The sequence below is a fragment of the Cavia porcellus genome, unplaced genomic scaffold (assembly GCF_034190915.1).
Source record: "Cavia porcellus strain 051 isolate PalLab524CR breed Dunkin Hartley unplaced genomic scaffold, mCavPor4.1 scaffold_25, whole genome shotgun sequence".
NCBI lineage: Eukaryota > Metazoa > Chordata > Mammalia > Rodentia > Caviidae > Cavia > Cavia porcellus.
In genome coordinates this window covers 45,074,606-45,097,407 of record NW_026947508.1, presented here as the reverse complement: position 1 = coordinate 45,097,407, position 22,802 = coordinate 45,074,606, and the positions used below count along the sequence as shown (strand labels likewise).

Genomic DNA, 22,802 nt, shown 5'->3' with positions numbered 1-22,802 from the left:
GTCAGTCTGAATTGATCTAATGGTATGTTTGAGTTGATCTATGGCACTCAGGAAATTTATAAGAACAGCCTTAACCCTCTTTTTCTCATTGTCTCTAAGTTTGGGTACATAAGGAGAATGTTAGACAGATTATCTTTAATCTAGATCTTTGTAGTTTGGATGCAGTTATCTTCCATTGGTCCACCTGAATCGAAAAGGGACATAGGAAGACACTCAGATTTGGGTAGTACTTGTGTGCCAGATTCTAATTACCATACCATATGTGTTAGCTTTCTGTCATTGTAACAAAATATATAAGAGAATAAACTTAGAAAGAAAACATGTTTGACTCACAGCTTTGAAGATTCTAGTCCATTATCAATTGGCCCCTTTTCTGTCCTTGGCAAGAATCTGTACATCTTGGTGGGAACGCATTGCAGAGTACCACTTAGTAGGAATAAGGGAACAAAGAGAAAGGGACTGGGCTCTGGTTTCCATAGTCCCCTGTGGGGATATGCTTCAAATGACTGAAGAACTCCTACAAGCCCCACTGCTCAGTGCTTCTACTCTCACCCAATAGTACTACTGGAACTAACCTTTTAACACATGAGGACATTGAGGACATTCAATATCCAAACTAAACCACCATTACTATTTTTGTAACCTCGTGATTACTTTCAAACAACTAATAATGTCCGCTTTCCTGTTTCTGGGCACAGTACTTGATATTCATATCTTAAAGGAAGAAAGGTTTAATTTTAATTTAGCTCAGAGTTTAGAGAAATTTTGTCCATAGTCACTTGGCTCTAAGGCAGGAACTGTATGTCAGAAGGGTAAAGCAGAGCAAAACTTCTTAGTTTGGAAACCAGAGTGCAAAACAGAAATAGTTCCCAAGAGGAACAGCCAAGGCCATACCTCCCTCATCTACTAAGACATATTCAGGAGCATACTGTACTACCATTCTGATAGATGATTCTCAATCTAATGAAGTTGACACATCAGGACTAATGGTCACATTTATTTAGATACTTATACTCTTCTTACTATTCTTACTTGAAAAAAGTGGTTCATGAGGTTTAAACAACTGAAATGCTGGCTCTTAGTTTGTCAGTAATTAGCAGCTCAAAAAGGCAGTATAGCTGCCTAGATTTAGAAGAAATAAAAGAAATAGGAAAAAAGAAAAGAATGTTGGGGTAGTTTCCTGGTTTACTAATGTTTCTGTTCATAGTACAGAATGCTGTGGGAGACAAAGAGACTTTTTTGAAGGGCTGTTGCCTTTGATTGCCTTTAATCCTAAGCAGCAGCCTATTTCCTAGTTACTGTGACAAACAAGTCAGTTTTTCTTCTATGGAATGTGTTAAAGAAGGTTGCAGATGAGTGTAAGCACTGTTAGGCTATAATACTCCTAAGTTGGGGTGAATTAATTTGTGGTTTACAACATATTATAAATTTTAGTAGATAATGCTGTGAAAGCAAAATTGTGGAATCTCATTGAACAACTAGTTAGCAAAACTACTCTTTGTGGTATATTCTACCCTATTGAACAACAGACGTTTCTGTATAGTCTGGTTCTATTATTTGCCTTGACTTTAGAATATAACTTCTCACAAAATATTCCTCTCCATCCCTTTACCTCCCTACCGTGGTTATACCACATTACCTTTTTATAAAAGTAGTTTTCAGTATAGTTCACTTACCTAGAGAGTATGATGAGTTCCCTTTGCCCTATATTCTTGCTTGTACTTGTCAGTCACTTTTAGTTTTTGTCCAATCTTTTATGGTTTTAATTTATGTTTCTCTAATTACTAATGGCCCTTTAGAAGTGCTATCTTGTGGAGTGCCCATTTGAAATTTTTAATTATATTTTTCTATTGGATTGTGTGTCTTTTGTCACTGCTTTTGTTAATTTTACAAGAGCTGTACGTATTTTCTAGAAAGAATTTCTTTATTGGTGTTGGTAAGATCTTTCATTTTGTAGTCTGCCTTAGTGCTTTTTTAATGGCATTTTTAATGAACAGACATGACCAATTTTAATGTAGTTCAGTTTATTAATCTTCTCTTTGATTTTTGGATCCTGCTTTGAAAGAAATAATCTTACCATCCTTCTGTTTTCTTTAGGAAGACTTAACTGCTTTTGCCTTTTTTTTTTTTTTTTTTTTTTTTTTTTGGCAGTACTGGGGATCAAACTCATGACCTGGCTCTTGCCAGGCAGATATTTATGCCACTGAGCTAAATCCCCAGCCCTTGCTTTTGCCTTTTTACTTAGAGCTGTAATTCATGGGAGGTTGATTTTTGTGAGGGATGCAAGATGAACTTAAGTTCTTTTTTCTTTTTATGATGTATTCATTGTATTGTTTATGGAAAATAGCATTTTCCCCCCACGTCTCTGCAGTGACATCTTTGTCATGAATCAAGAATCCCTACACTTGTGGACCTGTTTCTCAACTGTTCACTATTTTCTATTGGTTTATTTGTGTATTCTTATATCCCTATTATTCTGTTTTCTTTATTGTAGGTTTACAGAAGTTTTGATAATCTAGTAGTGTAGCCTTTAAACTTTGTCCTCTTCAAGATGGTCATTGTTATTCCAGATCTTTGCACAGTTGTATATATTACAGTCAGGCTATCAATTTCCACAGAAAATCTACTAAGATTATAATCAAGATTATGTTGAATTTGAAGATAAATCCAGGGAGAGTTAACATCATCATAGTACAATCTTCATTTATTAAACTTGTTTTTAATATTTTACTATTTTTCCTGATTTCTGTGTTTCTTTTTCTTGCCTACTGTACTAGCATACATGTCTTATATGATGTTGAAATGAATGATGCTGGTGGACGTTCTTGTGTCATTCTCAGTCTCATAAGATTTCAGTTTTAAAATAAGAGTGATGTTAGAATAAATCTAGTTAATGTCCTTAGATATTGGCTTTATTCTTTTAACTTTGTATGGCAGGAAATTTTTGTTCTGTCACTGTTTTCTACTTTTAGTTTTAAACACCCTGGGCTTGTTTCCGTCTTATAATATTAGTACATGCAGTTTCTTCTTATATTCTCTTTCCCCCAGTTTTTCATATAATTGATTCCTATTTATGGTAGGTCTGAAATATTTTACTTTTTCAGTGGCCTTTCTTTAATCACAGCGATTTCTTCCCTTAAAAAAAAAGACATTGAATGGCACATTTTAGATGGAACAATTGCTTTCCATTATCTCCAGGTTAAGCAAAATTTATAATGCCTTTATATTACCTCTTGTAATCCGTTATATATTCTTTCAATTTCAGTATTTTTCTTGATCCAAATCTTTGCTGAAGTCACAGAACTACTTTCAGCTTCCTGTATAAGTGAAATGCTGCATTCTGAAGGAAAAAAGAAATAAATCCTTCTATGATGCTCTCAGTTTGGTCTCTTTTCCCTAGAAGAGCTCTGTTTTGAGCCTTGGTTTAAATATTGTCTCTTTTCTACCTTTCGCTCTGATATTCAGATGATTTCCACTGTTTTGCATTTATAGCACCCTGCATGTTATTCTGCTGAAATCATTAATAAGGGAATAGTTTCCAGCTTTAGAGTCATATAGTGTAATTCTTGAGGAAAGTTTTTGGAGAAGGGTACCATATTAAAATATTTGGAAAGTAGATATTATATAGACATTTTAGGAGAATTAATTTAAAAGTGGCAGATTTTTTTTTTTAATAAAGTGGCAGATTGTTAAAACTGGTCAGTTAGTTATAGAAAACTTAAGTTGTTTATGCAAAATGCTTTTTCTTTTTACCCAGAGAGGAGAAAATGTTTTTAAATCTTTGTGAGGCTGTGCCACTTTACAGCCATAATCCCATAGTCTTTCTTTAGAATTCTCCACTTTGGTGTAGACATTTATATTTATTATTATTTTTCCTTTCTTTCTTTTTTTTTTTTTTTACTTGCATGTCTATAACTAGATAAATAAAAGGCTTCTTTGTTATAGTTCATTTGGTTAATATTATCCTAATGAAATTCAAGCTGAAATTTTCATAGTTCAAAACCTTAGAATGATGAATTTCTTTAGAGTTTTTCATTGATATGATGGCATTATACTCAGGGCAAAAACTGTGAGAATAGTATGGTTATGTCTTATTCATAAATGCTGCAACAGTATGCAGAACTGTCCTAGGCTGGAGTTAATGTTTGTTGGATAGAATAATAGCACAACAGTATCCAGATAATAACATTACCTTCTCTATATTCCATAGAGGCCCATACAATCCAAAAAATCAACAAACAAAACATTATATCTCTACTGGAAGGAATGCAATAATCTTTTACTCTTTGACTTCTTGGATTGCATTGGCAGGGGAAAGCTTTTGGCAGTAAACATAGATTGATAAAGTACATTCCTAAGGTACATTCTGTAGTAATTCTTTCAAAGAGAGTACACAGGAAACAAATCTTTTAAATTTATCAGTATCAAAGACTATCCTTGTTTTCCCTCAAAATCAAACATCAGTTTGGCTGGATACCAGATTTGATGGTAGAAGCTGTTCTTGTGAAGGACTATAATGATGTTGCCCTACTGATATCTAGCATCCAGCTTACTCAGTGAGAAGTCCACTGTTAGCCAGATTCTTTTTTCTCTGTGGGCTTCTCCCTCTGGGGAAGCCTTCAGGATTTTCTTCCTCTGACTGGAGCTCCAGATCATCACCAAGATGTGTCAAGTAGTGTTTTCTCTCATTGACTCTGTAGGGGATTTTGATGTGCACTGACAACCTCAAGACTTAGTCCTTCCTTGGCTCTGAAAAGTTTTCTTCAATTGTGTTTTCAGTTATATCCTTTGCCCCATTCTGTTTTGTATCTTTTTCTGGAATGCTTATCTCTTGGATGGTAGAGCTTCTGAATTTATCCTCTCTGATTCATAGTTTTTCATTTTTCATTAGCTGCGTGAACATTTTCATTGTATCTTTAGATACTTCTTCCAATTGGTTGTCTAGATTACTCATTTATTTTCTTGAGTTCACCTACTCTGCTGTGAACGCCATCTACTGAATGTTTAATTTCCAAGACAGCTGCATTGTATTTACTTATATTCTCAATTTTCTCTTGTATCTCTCTGAAAATCTTGATTACTCTTCTTAAGTTTTCTTTTGTTTCCTAGATTTTGAGTCTGTGCCTTTGAATGTCAGTTCTTCTGTTTGAAGAGTCTTTTTTCTGTTTTCCCTAAAAACTTGATAACTCCTGATGGAGCAGATTTGCCCATAAATGGTTTTTGTGCTCATCAGAAATTCTCTCCAGTGATTTTGAGAAAGAGTGGAAATGAAAGGGTGCAGGGGCTATATCAATTCATTGATCTCTAGAAGCAGCTATTTCCTGTTCTTCCTCCTCAGTGTTGTATATCTCCTGGGACTACCCCAAGTTTTCCTTTCCCTAACTGAATGACTAGAAACTAGTTCCTCATGCCATGCTGAGGCTTCTTTTTCCTCTGTGCTTGGGTTTACTTCTTCCTGCTGCTGCTTCTCCTCCTCTTCCTCTTTGTCTGTTCTTGAGTTAGTTTCCCCTCCTGTTGCTCTTCCATCTCAAAGTTTCCTTCTCCATCCTCTTCTTTCCCCCAGTTTTCTTCTTCTTTCTCTTCCTCGTCCCAGGTTTCTTTTTCCTTCTTTGTCCCAGAGGTTCCTTCCCTTCAAGTTTCTTCCTTGTCTTCCTCCTCTGTCCCACAATTTTCTTCTCCATCCACCGCTAGCCACTTCTTCCTGATCCTCCTTCTTGGAACTTTCTTTTCCTTTCCATTCTGAAGACACTAAGCCCCTCCCCTCAGGCCTAGTAACCTTCGCCTCTTTAATGAACAGGAATTTCAGGACATTGTCTGCTGGGTCTCTGGCTAAACATTTTGAGGCTTTTACATGTTTATCCTCTTTTCTTTGTGTCCCATGTTGTCTTCTTCCTTGGTGTGAATTTGCATTCTGTGCAAAAACATTTTGAGCAAATGGTTCATAAAAGCCTTTTGCCTGATAAATTTTCTGAGGTTCTCTAGGTCGACAAATGTCTTTATTTCACCATCATTTTTTTTTTTTTTTTGTCTTTTTCGTTTTTATCAGTACCAGGGATCGAACTCACGACTGCCTGCTTGCAAGGCAGGCGCTTATGCCGCTGAGCTAAATCCCCAGCCCCTCACCATCATATTTAAATGCTAATTCACCTTTACATGAAAATTTTGAGTCAAAACCATTTTTTGTCAAAATGCTGAAGATGTGACCCTGTTGGCTTCTCTGCCGAGAAGTCTGCAGCCAGGGTCAGGACAGTTCCCTTATCTCTTAAGTCTTCCTTTTTCACAACATCCTCTTTTATTCTTTGAGTCCTCAAGATTTCTTTTGTCAGTCATTTCTTTTGCTGGCTTGGTTGTCTATGCCTTCTTCTTCTTTTCTTTTTTAATTTAAAGAGGAAAAAAACCCAAAAAGGGTAGAAATAATACAGAATTTCAGAAAAATAAATAGTAAGAAATCACTAGTTGATAAGTTACATATTGTCATCTTAGAAATAGTTGTTCAAGTTACAAAATTAAAGCATGCAAAGTGATATTCAAATAATGACACTGCAAACAGTTCTGCTCAGTGATCCCAACAAAAACTTAGTAATATGGTTATCAGTCCTACACACTTGTTTTTTTATCTTAAAGAGGGTAAGATTAAACATGCCAAAACAGAATAAAACAGTTCATAAGAAAACACAGATTTCTAAGCAAGTCCACTGGAGATCTTCACTTTCTATCTTATTGTCTCTAGTTTTTTTCCAAATAGTTGTCCCCGTCTTCACACTCATTGAATATATACTGAACATTATAGAACTAATCAAATCATTATAGGTTGATGAAGACTTTTTAGGTCTTCAAGATCTGATTTCGGGGAAGTCAATAATGACTACCATAATGTCTCTCATTCTCTGCGAAGTAGCTGTCTTTATCTTTGCCTATGCTGAAATTGAACATAAGGGACTGGACTAATATCACTCTGAACAGTGAATTATAGTATTGCTAGATTTTATATCATAATGCTACAGAATTAGCATTGTGTTTCTTAGTGTCTCTTCTTCAGCGTATCTGTTCATTACATCGTATATTATATAATCTGTTCCCATAAATAGTTTAGAAATTCTTCCTATGTGTGAATCTCTACATGTATATCTATCCTTTCTGTATTTTAGGGAAAACAGATCAAAACAAGACAACAAATTTTATGCCTTCTATCCTTTCTTTTCAGAAAACTTCTACCTGGGTGTTGCAGTTTCTCCATCTGCCATTACTGCATGAAGCTCCTCCCATATTTTGGGGGGAGGGGTACTGGGGATCCAACTCAGGGCCTTGCATTCTATACTTTTTTTTGACCTTGTAATTTTGGGGTAGTTTCTTACCTTGGCCCACATTGTGAGTTTTAGCTTTGTCTTAATTTTCTGCTCAGCTCAACTAGTTTTCTTTTAAAGGTCAAGCTTTCAGGATCCTTACCTATTTTGGAATCTTTCTTCTCCACCAGTTTAGTGAGGCTAAATCTTTTACTTTTTGCTTTTCATTTCTGCTGCTGCAGTTCGTTCGATTTTTTTCAGTTCAAGTGTTGTGATTTTTGTCTCTAAATTTTTCCTTATGTTATTTGTGAGGGTCCACACCATTTCTTCAACCATGAGGTCCTGTCTGTCCTTCAAGAACACAAAGTCTTTCTTGTCATCTGCTGGTGAGTGTACTCAGATTCCTAGTACTGGCGCTGTCAACCTGTCAATCTCTGTAGATGCCTTTGTTTCTTTTTAGGGGACTTTTTTCTGTCCCTTTGCTAGATGTCTCACTAGCTTGAATTGGACTGTGGGCATTGTGGCTCTGTTGTTACAATTACTTTTCTGTTGTTACAATTAATGATGGTAAAGTAAATTTGTTTTTGCATATTGGTTAAACTTCAGAAATTCAAAGGTTTAAAAATGTTGTCTGTCTGCTATACCCAGTGCTGGGAATGCTCTGTATCAGGCCCTAAATGGGGAGAAAGGGGCCTGTGTTTTCTAAAATTCCTTGCCCATTTTTCCTATCTTTTTTGTTAAACGAATTTTGTCAGTAATTTACATACAGTAGCAATACAGTTTTAAGTGTATACAATTCTAAGTTTTGGCAACTTTGTATCCTTTTCCCTCAAGATTTCCATTGTATGGGATAATAATTTTTTTTTTCCACTCCTGAACTACCAACTTTGGTTTAACTTTTTAACACCTTAGACCATTATTAATGGGATTATTACCATTAAGGAAATGATAAGTAATTCTTAATCCCCAAAACTTATTTCAGTCACTTTTTTACCCTTAGTGTTGCAAGAATCAGTTATACTTTATTTTTTTAATCTGTTTTCTTTAGCCTTTTATGACCTAATTCTTATTATTTTCACATATATTAGACTATTTTTTACATTTTTCAATTTTGTCTATTGCTCTTTACAGTTCCTTCTTTGCTCCCACTATAATATATTCTTGTTCTTTTGTCTTCTCTCTGTTTCTTCCATTTGTATATTTTGTTTTTATTGAGTTTCTAAAGATTCTTTGTCTTTTTTTCACTGAAGAAGAGAGCTTACAAATGCAGAAAATTGAAATATTTCTGGGGCTTCATTAATTTGTTTTTAAACAAATGTTACTTTATTTAACCTAGCTATGAGTTTTTAAATTACTTTTTGTCTCCATTTGAGTATTAATTGAATTCTCACAGTTAAATTACATATATATTTATATTTTGTTTTTACTAGAATTTTGTGTTTGTCAATATGTCTATTTCCTAGACTAGTGCTTGTTACATAGTTGGGAATTAATAATGCACTGTTGTTATTTAATTAATTGATGTCCTACTGTTACCTCAAAATTAACATGTTCAAATTTTAGCCAATTTGAAACTTTCCTTTGCTTCTAAAGTCCAGATCAATGCCCTTTCTCTTTAGAAGCTTTCCTTACTTCCCAGTCAAAAATCTGTTTCTCTAATCTTTTTCTAAGCCAAGACTTTGTGTTCTTGAAGGACAGTCTGTTTCTCTAGCCTTTTGTAAATTATTATGTTAATTACTATGGAGTACAAGACTTCATTTGAGAATAAACCTAATTAGATACATCACTACTCAACAAAGAATTTTATGGATGGTTCTGAACCAAGGGCCTTATATGTACTATGCATGAAAAGTTCTTCCATCAAGCTACATTGCCAGCCCAGGAAAGAATTTTGAGAAAGTATATTCAACAAAAGCATCACTTATGATGTTAGTATTTACTCAGATCCCCTCCCCTGAAATACAGAAGGGCATTACCAACAGAGCATATTTTTATACCATAAGAAACAGAATAAATTATTCTTTTGAGGGACAAAAAGCAAGGCCTATTTTGGCTGAGGAGGATATAATCTTATTTCATTTACATACGCAAAAACAGACTCGAAGTTCAGTTAATATAGTGAGGTCATCAAATTAAATGAGATCCTTGATGACAAACCTTTTAGCGCTTTCAGTGGTAACAAACAGCCCACTGCAACATGTAAGCCATAGGTCTGCCACTACTGGCCTAGTTTCTGTTTGGCATTCCCTAATGAAAGTGTGAGCCAAAGCCTTTCCAAACTTTGGTAATTTTATTTCTTTTTCAGCATCGTTGTATTAGTCACTTCTGCATTGCTGGGATAAAATGCCTGGCCCCTGCACCTTAAAGGAGGAGAGGGTTATTTTTGCTCATGGTTACAGAGGATTTAGTCCATGTTCAGCTAACTCCAAGGTAGAAGTGTTATGCAGAAGGGCCTGGTGGAGGACAGCTGGTCCTGTGGCATCCAGGAAGCAGAAAGAAAATAAAGAGTAAGAAAAACCCTGCCCTACAGGGTATTCCTTCAGTGGCCCACCTACTCTTATCAGGCCTCACCTCCAAATCTTCCTGGACAAGGTCTAGATGCTTCTAGTGAATCTTTGGCTTTTAAAACCAGTTAGTATTTGCTTAATGCCAAGGTTTTATGAGCCATCAGTGTTGGTATCTACTTCATTAATCTGTTGATTGATTTGAGTTTTGTCGATGGAACATTATAGCTCTCAAAATTTATTAATAAGCATCTTACATTCTGCTTTATGTCTGTTCACTAGTATACCACTGTAAACTTGACCCACCTCTGCCAAATGTTAATGTGTCAAAAAATAAACAAACTTCTTTTGGCAGTTGATTTCTAGCAGCTGATAAAACATTAAAGTATTAAGTGTTTTTGTTTTCTTCTTGTGTTTTCACATTTAAGTGGATGGGAAAGGAGAAGGAAGTAGAAATTGGTATAGTACAAAGGCAGAGTTGGGAAAGGGTGTGTGTGTGTATGTGTTTTCAGAGACATTCAAACTCAAGTGAGTTGTCCATAATCCAGGTTTTGACAACCTGCCTCTTAGTAGCCTTCAAAAACATTCATGGTATGCCATACCTGTCCTATATTCTTACCAGTTGATGACTTACTGGCTTAGAGACAAGTTTTAAGAATTTTTATATAAGGGAACTTTTCCTGTAATACTGCTTCTTTTTGTCACCTGATATACTTATGGTATTAGGTTTATCAAATAACTTTTGCCTCTCCGTTCTTTGGTTTCTCAGGATTTTTTTCTCATTAAGATTCATGATTGTAACTGAAAAAAATGAATTTCATTCTTGTTTTGTATTTCAATGGAGATTTTGATTTATTACCTTTTTTTTTTTTTTGAGACAGGATCTCGCTATGCAGTTCAGGCTGGCCTTGAGCTCACTTTGTAGCCCAGGCTGGTCTCGAACTCACAGTGATCCCCCCACCTCAGCCTCCAAGTGCTGGGATTACAAGTGTGAGCCACCACGCCTGGCTATTACTTTTATATCTTGTTTCTCTCAGTCTGATGAAGGAAATAATATTAAAAAGGTTAGTTTAAGGTACTGATTTTACTTGTTGCAGCATCCTTAAACATTGTTTAGTGAGTGTTTTGCCTGAATGAGGATTGTGAGTTAAGCTTTTTGTGACTCAAGGTTTGGTGGTAGTATATGCCAAATGCATGTTTTAAAATTTTCTAAGACATTGCTTTATTATCAAGAAATAACCATTTAATAAAGAATATTTTACATCATTAAGGAAACAGTATTTCATATTTAGTATTTTGTTTAAATAAATATTTAGTGTAACATTTATGTAAATATTTTGAAGTATGCTTATTTCTTTTTATAATATTATCCATCCCCCTTGGACAGTTAGCTGTTTCTTTAAATGATTCTTGTTTCTTGTTTGCAGGCAGCTATCAATGGTGTAATACCCCAAGAAAATGGCATTCTACAAAGGTATGTTATTATTGCTTACTAATAAGATAACAATTTGGCAGAGGACGAAAAAGAGAAAGTTGTTAAGTTTTCTATTTTACTTTTTAGTGGAGCATTTGAATTTTGTTGTGGAAGTTCATTAATATAGTCATTGTTCTTTGATTTTTTTTGTTAATTATCTTAATTCCCCAAAGTCTCAAACTTTTGAGTTCACAATATTTTTTCAAATTCAGTAATACTGTCTTTTGCTTTGTAAGGGCTGTGAATATAACTCAGCAGCACAGCAGCTGCTTGGCAAGTGTTGAGATTGTTAGTTTGATTCCTAGTAACAATAATAAAAAAATAAAAAGAGCTTTTCAAGATCATCTTCTAATTCATAGAATGAAGGAAACTGAATTGTTTTGAGCCATTGATTGGAACTACGGAAATGAGACTTGCTCAGTAGCCTGTACAGAGTATGACTGTCATCTATTCAGGCTTTATCTCCAAGCTTAACTTAATCTTTTCCCCCCTCATTTTGGTTTCTAAATCATCTGATAACATGCAGTAGTTAAATAAGCCCTTAATTATGAAACTTCCCAGAGCACTGAGCAATTTTGTCTGAAATGTCCAGTGTTAACATATGGACTGGCTTTAGTGGGTTTGTGTCTTTGCCAGAAGATAAAATTTGGGAGACAAGACCAAGGAGACTGTAACAGACTGTAAAACATAAAAGTATATTAATAGTTTTTCTTAAAATTGTAGATTCTGATTCTGGATTAAAAGAACACAGTATAAAGTCACAGGAGGTGAAAACATTCTCCTTTCCAAGTTGTAGTTTACTTACTTGACACCCTCCACCCCCAGCTCAAACTTTGGCTTGAGTTTCAGTGGCTGGGATTTCTAAGTTACTGAAGCATGATCTGCTTAAGTGCAGATGAGGCAAGCAGAAACAGCAGAGTAGGAACAAACGTTGTTTTGGAGAGGAAGAAAAGTGCCATTGCAACAACGTTAAAAAATTCATGCCGAACTATAAAATATATTATACTTTATAGGAAACTGCATATTTAGGATGGAAGTAAAATTCTGTTTGGTACTTGACCATGCTTATTGATTATTTTTAAGGTGAAGTGTATTATACTCCTCTCTCTCTTTAAAAATTCTTTTAAAGAGTTTCATTCAGGGTAAATATAGCTGATTTCCAAAGTCTGCAACTAGCTCTTTTTGTTTGTTCCAAAGCACTCAGTTATATTGAAGCTCTTATCAAGAAAGCAAACCAGACAGTTAATTACAGGTACTTTTTCATGCTTATTTTAAAATTTCTTACTTTAGAAAGTTGCAAAGTGCTAAATGTGTCTGCAGTTTCATTGTTGAGTGTTATCACTACTACTTTTGTACCGAATTTTTGCTGTGCTAAACTCTTGTGAATTTGGCTGTGAGATCATGAGTAAACACTAGATACTTCTCACAAGGATAGCATTTGCTTTGAGTGAACTGTAGAAGTTTCCTTTTGCCTTGAAACATTCTTCTTCCATTACAGATGATGCTTTTTGCTTAATAAATTTTATGACTAAAAGCTCAGTAAAAATTATTTTCTGATACTGTGGTTACTAATAATGTTTTGGATTTAAATTTGACCACAGTGGTTTTTCATTGGTTTTGTTTTCTTCTTTTAAATAAAAGGAATGAGTCATGCCTGTGTAGCAAAGTCAGTTATATCTAGTAAGTTTCAACTATTTCCTTGTATTCATTATCTTCAAAATCATTGTGAATTTGACATAATTGAAAGTTCTTCTTTTGTGTCCATTGGCTAGAGGAAAAGAAAAGAGATGCTTGTATAATCATTAATACTGAAAGTTGAAGATACAATGCTAGGAATGCTATATGCATGCACTTATAAAGATCATTGTTTTGTTTGTCTAGTTTTTATTATAATGTTGAATATAGTCTGCATGTATCTAATGGTATCTAATTTGTTGGTCCATACCTTAACAGAGAAGAGAGATATCAAATACTATAAAGAAAATACTGTATTGTGTAATAGTCTCATAGGATATCAAAGTTTTTGATAGGCAGTAATTAAATACAGCACTGATAGATGTGTTAATACTTCTTTTGGCCACGGATTATAAAACTTGTACTAGTTATGTACAGTCTAAAAAAGGTCAGTTATTGAAACACAAATTTTTGTGGAGAGGGAGGAAGAAATATCTCTGTGCTTTATAACTTTTCTTAAAATCAGATTTTATGTGAATCCTAAAGTAGGACTGATTTTTGATGAACTCATAAAGTCCAAGGACAGAAACTAACTTTTTTTTAATGCTTAAGGTACTATGCTAAATAACTGACATTTTCCCTCATTTAATACTAAATACAACTCTTAAATGATAAATGTGCATATTTCACAGATGAGAAAAATCAGAATTTACATAGATTTGCCCACTATCCCAACAGTAGAAGGTTGTAAAGTCTTGATTTTTTCCTTTGGAAAGTATGGTATGTCTTTTGTAAAAATGTTGTTGAATCAAACTATGTCTCTCATATTATGTATCTTTATCCAACAGTTTTGTTTTTAGTTGTAAGCTGGTAAAGGTAGACATTATTATCTCTAGTTTTACAGGTGGAGATAATGACTATATGGTACAGTCTAATGATGATGTATTCAGGAATATATAGGTATGTCTTTTGGCTCTTGCTAGGCTTAGTTCATTTTATAATATATAGTTAATATATTGTATGTGTGATATGTGTAGTTTATGCATTCATAATTATAAACCATTTCACGAGTAAACATCAGGTATGTGCATGTGTATTTACTACTCCTAATGTCTTATTCAGCATATTGTACAGAGGCTCATATCAAACTATTTTGGAGGACAGTTATTTTTCAGAAAGGAAGTACTTTCTCTCTCTCTCTCTCTCTTTTTTTTTTTTTTGTACTAAGGATTGAACTTGCAACCTCGCACTTACCAAGCAAGTGCTTTTGCCACTGAGCTAAATCCCTGGCCCAGTACTATTTTTTAAAAAAATAAACTTTATAGTCAGGTGAAGTGGCACATGCTTGTAATCCTAGCACTCAGAAGGCTGAGGCAGGAGGATCATTGCAAGTTCAAGCTCAGCCTGGGCTACAAAGTGAGCTCAAGGAAAGTGTGAACTGCATAGTAGACCCTGTCTCAAAAAGCCAAAAACAAAAAACAAAATAAACAAAACAAAAAAACATTATAAATTAATAATATAATTCGAGCTATTTACAGTTAGTAATGATCAACTCGTTTAAAGCCCATAAACATGAACAGTATGTTCCTCATCCATTGTTTAATAATTGAGAACATCCAGAAAAGATGAGATTTGACCTTGATCAATGTTCAGGTTTTCTGGTTTAGAAAAATACCTATTAAAAAAGTCTGAATTGACCACAAGTTTACTTCTAAAATAAATGTGGATTTTTGCCACGAACAGACTTTTAAAAAAATTCAGAGTTCCTGATTTCTTTGATTTTTGTTAATTGCCTTCCACGGGCCTGAGTGGTTTGTAGAAGACAGCTGAGTAAGGATAAAAATACTTCCATTAGTTGAAGTTTACATCTAAATAGATTTCTTCATAGAGTCTTCCACACTGTTGTTTTCCTATTTAATGAATAATTTCTTTTCTTCCCCCTCAGTGGGCAGTTTATAGGAACAGTCACCTGAGAAACAAATCTATTCATATTGTATCCATTTTAAAAGATTCATTTCATTATCTCTTCCCTAGACTTGATTTCACCCAATTTTCGGTTTTTAAGTTAATTATTTGCTTCAAGTCATTAACTTTTGCCCATGATCTGATGAAGATTTACACCTCAGTCTGTCTCTCCTAAATGAAATAGTCACCTTGTGGTGCAGCATTAACTTTTCTCTACCAGGAGGCTTTTGTTTCACTACTATTTTTAAGGCATATCTTTGATTGAGGCTATAGTGCTTTAGCAGTCTAATTTTGATTGGTATGAATGTATTTTACATATCTAATTTTTCTCTATCCATTGTAAATTTTTTCTTTCTTTGTTGACTTAGCTGTTTGTTCATTATTGATGGGAAATGCAAAGCAACAGACTTTTTGCCTGGCTTGTTTTTGATCACTGGATCCCCCCAAACTTTATCAAGGTCTAAAAGTCCCTGTATTTTTATGATACGTATATATGCTAATCTCTATCATGCATTTGTCATATTAAAGCATGCAAATACTTACTACTTCTGTTCTTTAGTTTCAGTCCTCATTATCAAGGTCATGTTGTTTGGAACATCTGGGTGATCAAAATCTCTTCAGACAAGGTTTTTGTGAGACTAAGCAGAACTGGCATAAACTCTAGGAAAAGACAGTGAAAGTATGCTATATACTCTGGTGAAAGCAAAATGCTTATCACAGTACTTGCACATTAGTACAGAGAATAAAAAGTTGTGCAAATTCATTTGCAAGTAACCCTAACTCCATGGGCTGGGGAACCAGTACAGTATATACGATCTCTACCAGCCACTGAGTGTCTTTTTCTGTTTCATATTCAGAGCTTGAGGAGTAATGGCAGGGGATGCTGATTGTTTGAACCTGCAGTGAATAAAAGGGCAAAAGCTTTATTTTATGTTGTAATCTTACACTTTTGTAAAATCCAAAAGCATTAGAATAATTTCAGGTTTAGAATGTAGGACCTCCCTAAAAACCTTACACTTCCTTTTTATCAGTATGTTGGGTAGCACAGGTCGAGGTCTTGTAGGGAATTTCTTAGAAAAATTACAATATAAATGTATGATACATACAATATATATGTATCCTTTGTTGTAATTGGATTACTTATTTAATCCAGGGCTTTTATGTCTGTGAAACAACATGTGTGGGAAAACACTGGGAGTAAATGTGAATCTCTATTGTGATTGCTGAAGTTAAGATTTAGACTGACAGGTCTGTGTTCTATTTTAATATTTGTAATATTTTAATATTTATAATATTTTAATGGGCTAACCTTTAATTTTGTTCTTTAGAAGTACCATATTCAGTGAAACACTTCTAAAGATGTCTGCAAGTCAGAATCTTCTGATTGCTGCTTTTGTCCTTTAATATAATTGCTTGAATCCTTTTCTTACTATATTTTGCCATTTGACCTCTCCCATTTTGAGATCTCCTCATTCTTATTAGGAAGTCTTAGTGGTATCATTTCCTAGAAAAGCTACTATTAGAGCTTTTCAAGACTATAGATTCCTTTACTAATGTGTTTATTAATGCTTTAATGTAGCGTCCTCCAAGACCTCATAGGAGGGTGTGTGCATGTGTAACTCATAGCAGATCCATTCCAGCATTTATGTTTCTTTAAATATTTGAATTTGTTCAGAATTATGCTAAGTAAGTTCAGATATCTCATCCTTAATAAGTGCAAACTCTTTTGGGACTTAAGTTTTATTTAGCTAACTATTAAAGTTACTTAGAACTGCTTAAGCTAACATTATATTTTGTCCTATCAAAACTCTTTTGGTCAAACATGCTTGAAGTTTATTTCTGCAACTATTTGTAAGAATTTGCCTGGAGTAATTTATCAAGATGTTATAATTATTTTTAGATTTAAATAACCTCTTCTTGGTTAAGGCTCTATACTTTTTCTTTTAGTATATGGCTAGATCGGATTTTAGAGGCGATAGGAATGGAGTGGGTAGGTCCGAGTATAAGCATCCTCTTTCAAGGAAGCTATCCTAAATAAGAGTGTTACAATTTTCAAACAAGCCAGGCATTAGCTTTTTTCAGTAACAGGAGTTGTTTCTCTTTATAAAAGTCTCATAGAGATTGTAGGGGTTCAGAATTCTAACTTTCATCTGAGTCCAGCCAGGGCATTTTACCTCTTAAATTCTCACTCCTTCTAAAATAGTACCTTAACTTTCACAAAAGAGACATTATTGTTTAATCAATTTCCTCATATAATTCTTCAGTCTGCAATATTAACCTTATTGTGGTGGCCATATACATTGCTAGAAGAAACGAGAAACTCATTCTTTTTGTTTTTGATTTTTTTTCCCGGAAGGGCCATATCTGAAACTTTGCAGCTGAAGTATCTTGGCTTTATAGGTGATTTGCTTTTGTAAGCTCCCCATTTGCATCTGAAGAGTCATCCTTTAGTCCTTGTTGTCATTTGTACCATTATAATAATTAAGTTAGTCCGTCATTTGGTCATCTCAGGCCCTTGTTTCCATAGGTACATCATCATAATTAACCATACATGATAATTTAGTTAATACTTATGGTAAGGCATGGCATGAATCACCAGTATGCTATTTTCTGTTGGCAAGGGGCTAGCAATGCATTGAAGGTCAAGAACATAATCAGTCTAGTTTCTAAATCTTGTCTTTGGAAATATGTTTCCTGAAATCTTTTCAGTAGGTTAGGATGCAGTCAGGAAAGTGAAGCCACTCTAGGTATTCCAATAGAGGAAATTTAATGTAAGATTGGTTATACAATCAAAAAGGTAAAACTGAGGAACCCTAGCTGTAACAGTTGCTGTAAGAAGTCACCAGTATTAAGTTTAGAAAGCAGTGGTATTAATAGAACTATGAAGCTGAGAGGAAAACTATGAAGCTAGGGATCAGTCATGTGAATACACATCGTCCAGCTGTTATCTGAGGGAGTATCAAGAAGGTGACTATAAGAAAAGAAGAACAAGAAAAAGATGAAAAAAGTAGGGAGAGGGCTGGAACCTACAGGTGATACTGATGGATATGTGTGCAAACAGGAAGAAGGAAGTCTTACCTACCCTCCTGCTAATCCCTATGAATCTCTGTGTTATATCTCCTATCAGCAGAACCTAATGAGAAATCATCTAGTAAGGGAAAATAAAGTTTTGTAGATTGTCAGCCTCACCACCTCAGAATAGACTTTATAGAATTATATATTTGGAGTAGAACAACAGTAAGACAGTGTTTTCTTTACTAACATAGACTGTTTTTATTAAATTTTAAGTTGTAGTATACTTTAAAAGACTTTCGCCAGCTTACTTGTATGAACAGTGCTTGACTTGGGCATGGATTGGTTATTATTGTTCCTATTAGGCTTCTTATCCATTGTTTTTCCTTAAATTCTGGGGAGAATAGATGTTTTAGATCTGGTCTTGAGTCCTGGTAGTGATGGAAGATACATGGAAAATGATGTTGCAACTGAATCACTCTTTATGTGCGGGCCCAGCAGAGGCTGCCCAGGTCTGTGTCTCTGTAGTACACTGCAATGGGCAGGAACACCTAGCCAGCACAATTCAAACAAACTGTAACCCACAAAGAAAGAAACTGGGCCTCCTATATACGCCTGTATGGAAGGAACAAAAAATATGAGAAGAGGAGGCAACAAGAAAAGGTCCTCAGTCCCCAATCCTGAGAACACTGATCCAGGAAAGGTAAATGCAAAGGAGAATGAGGACAGAAAACATGCAGTATCAGGCACGGCACCAATAGACATAAAGTGATATCTCCGGAGCCTCATAGATGAGTTCAAAAGTGAAGTAGTTAACGAAGTAAGACAAGATATAAGTAGAATAATTAAGGAAATGCTAAGCACCCCCCAAGAAAAAACAGTTGGTAGAATGGAAGAACAGAAAAAAAGGGGAGAATTGTTTGATGGAGAAAATAGAGAAAACATAGAATACATGAAGCAGGTTCAAAGAGATATTACCAGGAAACTAAAAACTCTATTGAAAGCTAGCATAACAGCTTGAAAGAAACTAAGGATAGATTATCTGAACTGGAGGACAGATTCGTAATGTGGGAGCATGAAAGGAAAAACTTCTTAAAAATAACAAGGAAACAAATAGCAAAAATACAAAGGCTAGAAGATGATAAGAGGATCTATAACTTAACAATTAAGAACATAAAGGAAGAAGTAGGGACTCATACAAATGAACTACAGATGCTATTCACAGAAATAATCCAGGAGAATCCCCTAATTTAAGAAAAGGTAAATATACTCAGACATATGAGGCATACAAGACCCCTACAACCCAAACAGAACTACACCCAGGCATATAATAATCAAAATTCCAGAAATCCATTAAAAGAACAGAATATTAAAAGCCATCAAAGACAAGAAACAGATCACTTACAAGGGAACACCCATCAGAATTACAGCAGACTTCTTGGCACAAACCATCAAATCATGAAGAGCGTGGGGGGAAATAATTCAAGCTTTGAAAGACAATAACCTCCAGCCAAAATTGATATATCCTGTACAGCTGTCCCTAGAAATTAATGGAGAAACAAGGTGCTTCCAGGATAAAGAGCAACTAGGGGAATTTGCAACCACCAGTTCAACTCTACAGAGAATACTGCAGGATATTCTAAAAAAGGAAAATTCCAAGATTCCAGAAATAATGGCAGAGAAGCCACAATGAATGGAGCAGAAAGCAAAATGAAGAAGACAAACTGACAACTAATGACAGAAAAAGAGCTCAACAGAAATGGGGCAGAGAAGGTTGGATATAATTTCTAATATAGATGACTTAGATACACTACTTAAGGGAGAAAATAAAGAATAGCAAACAGAGTGGATCAAGAGATAGGGTCCACCAAGAGGCTTTTTATAGGAAATATAATTAGCCTGAAGAAGGTTATATGGACCAAAATCAAACATGAGAAAAATGGAACTCGATGTGATAGGGAACCAGAGAGTAATAGGGGTAACTAGACCAGTATATATGGATAGGTTAAACAGACAGGCTTTAATAAATGAAGAAATATAACTAGAAATCCAGCCCAGGAGTGAGAAAGTTCAGAAACACTTAGGTAAATTGCAGCCCCCCCCCCCAATACAAAACTGTGAGTGTTGGGGAGACCCAAAAATACACAGTGCATTCTGGGGGAGTAAAATGGAGGAATAGTCCTCAAAAAAATAAATAAATAAATAAATAAAAAGCAGAAGATATAGCTAATAGTGTATCAGGAATTAAAACCCCTATGACTCGTACCACTCTGCTTGATTGGAACTCATTCTGTCCTAGTTTGTATAGAAGCATTGGATCTGAGGGGCACAGACAGCAGTCCATAGCATAGGGGACATCTTTAATTCCCTATTAACTCAATTAGGATCCATGTATGACTTATACTGTTATCTCATGACTGATCTTAGTTAAATCTGACTTGTTTGGTTGCTGCTTATTATTGACAGATTTTATTCAAAACCTGTAAGGTTGATGGAACAAGTTGAGGAGTACAGATAACTATACTGAAAATGACAATGATATCCATTCTGATTTGATTACTACCTGTTTTTGTAGCTCTACACTATCTATAAAGTTGTATTTCTGTTAATTCTGTTATGTACTGATACGCTCAATTATACTTTATCTGATGATATAGCCAATTCTGTTGATGATAAAAAGAAACAGCACAGTGACCAGGATGGAACTCCTTATGCAGCAGATTTATATGTCTTTTTAGTTTTGTATGTCTATAGGAAAAGTTTAGTTCTGTCCTGTTTTGTTATGTTTTTCCCTCTAACATAGAAAGGATAGAAATACTGTTAAGACTCAAGCTTACGTAGAACCTATAAACAGTTTATGAGCACTGATCTGATGACACATGATGAAATGAACAAAAACTTTGAAAGAAAGAAAGTGGCACTGCAGTGCTTAATCCTGATTCTGGAGTGTTATGATGTGAAATCCAGCAATATTGTTACTCGTTGTTCAGAAGGATTTTAATCTAATATACTGTGTTAGGTCTCAACATAAAGGAAGATATAGATAAAAGCGTACATGTCTAAGCGTGTAGGTTTGTAGCCATAATACTTAGTTTTTGTTGGATAGTTGAACAGAACTGTGCAGTCTCCCTGGTTGAAATCCCATTTATATGTTCTACTTGTGTACCTTGAACAACTATTTATAGGGGGACAATATGTATACATCAGCTAGTGATTTATTACTGTCTATTTCTGTTCTTTGAAAGTATGTACTATTTCTGCCTGTTTTCTATTTTGTTTTGTCTTTCTTTAAATTTAAAAAAAAAAGACCAGGATGGGAGGGTAGATTGGATTCTGATCATACAGGGCTTCACAGGCCATTTTATCAGAAGAGTAGAGAGGAATAATTGAGAGAGGGAGGGAGAAAATGATACAAAGACATTTACACCTTTAATTTCGCTGTAAGAAGGGCATAACTGGAATGCAAGGAAGCAACAGAATGTATTCAGATTGGTTACGTATAATGAAAAAAATTTTTCATTAGTTTGTATAAGAGTTGACTTTTATGGATATTAGAGTGACAGCTGTAGAGGGCAGAGGTAGAGGTTGTAGTCAAAAGATACTTAGTAAGTAAAATTGAAAGGATTGATTAGATATGGGGGTAGAGAGGAGGAATCAAGGATAATACCATAGATTTGTGGCTTGGGTTCCTGATACTAGGAATAATGCAGTAGGATCAGGATGAGGAACCATTAATGAGTTAAGCTTTGGACATACTCTGTTTCAGATCTTACTAAGTACTAGGCATTGTGCAAATACAATTATTTTTCCAGTTTTGCAAATGAGATAACTATTAGGCAGGCAGAACCCAGATTTTATTTTTATGTGTTAAGAAGGCAAAAATTAGAACATGCTTAAATGTTAATCAAAAGATTTCAAAAGAGTTGTCAAAGATACCGGAAAGGAAAAGATAGATCATCATTAATGGGAAGATAATGAAATGACTTTAGATTTTGCATACACAAATAGTATTTGCTCTATTTCATAGGAAAGGAAAGTATGTATATGAGTTTGTATATATATGAGATTTTAAGAAGATAAGGGAAATTCCTCATGGTGGCTTTTGTTTTATTGGCAAACCAGAAAAAATTCTCTTTAAGACCAGGAGTGAGATAAGTAGAATTAAAGTTTAAGGGCAATAAAGTTTCAAAATAGTCTTCGTGGAAAGTAACATTAATGAATCAAATAATGACTCAGTGTGAATGACTGAAGGAGAAGACACTTTTAAATTAAGAGTTTAAAACAGGGGCTGGGGATTTAGCTCAGTGGCATAAGCGCCTGCCTTGCAAGCAGGCAGTCATGAGTTCGATCCCCGGTACCGGTAAAAACGAAAAAGAAAAAAAAAAAAAAAAAAAAAAAAAGAGTTTAAAACAATGTTTTACAACATAACAGATGGCAAAATCTAATGAATGCTAGTTGATGGCACTGTTGACATAAAAAGGCAAGGATGGGAGGGAGAATAATGTGAACTTTCTGAAAAAGACATGCTAGAGGAGGTAGAGCTTAAGTTTGGCCTTCACACATGGGCTGGTAAACTTGATAGGAAGAATATACAAGCCAAGGGTGGAGAGGATCCTCAGTGATATTCTGGAGTGATTTGGTTGATGATAACCCTTCTTTTATGTCAACATTTTAGTGAATATGGAGGTCAGACTGTACCAGGAACTGCATCTGATCCAGCAAGTCATTCAGCTCCAGCTCCTGCTCCCTCCTCCTCTTCAGCATTTCGACCTGTACTGCCATCCAGGCAGATTGTAGAAAGGCAACCTCGGCTGCTGGACTTCAGAATTGAGTACAGAGACAGAAATGTTGATGTGGTCCTTGAAGACAGCTGTACTGTTGGTAAGAATT

The 22,802-nt window shown here is 34.8% G+C and overlaps 1 protein-coding gene across 4 annotated transcripts in view; it reads left to right on the top strand.

Annotated features, from left to right (window-relative positions):
* The window catches only part of Faf1 (Fas associated factor 1), a 459,740-nt gene that overhangs the window by 101,685 nt on the left and 335,253 nt on the right, over positions 1-22,802 (top strand). For 3 of the 4 annotated variants that reach the window (XM_063236491.1, XM_063236490.1, XM_063236493.1), the window contains 2 exons: positions 11,215-11,261; positions 22,588-22,793. In XM_063236491.1, the coding sequence (XP_063092561.1) occupies positions 11,215-11,261; positions 22,588-22,793 (253 nt within the window). Of the gene's footprint in view, positions 1-11,214; positions 11,262-12,458; positions 12,514-22,587; positions 22,794-22,802 lie in introns of those variants that run through there. The other variant, XM_063236492.1, reaches the window with a different exon arrangement.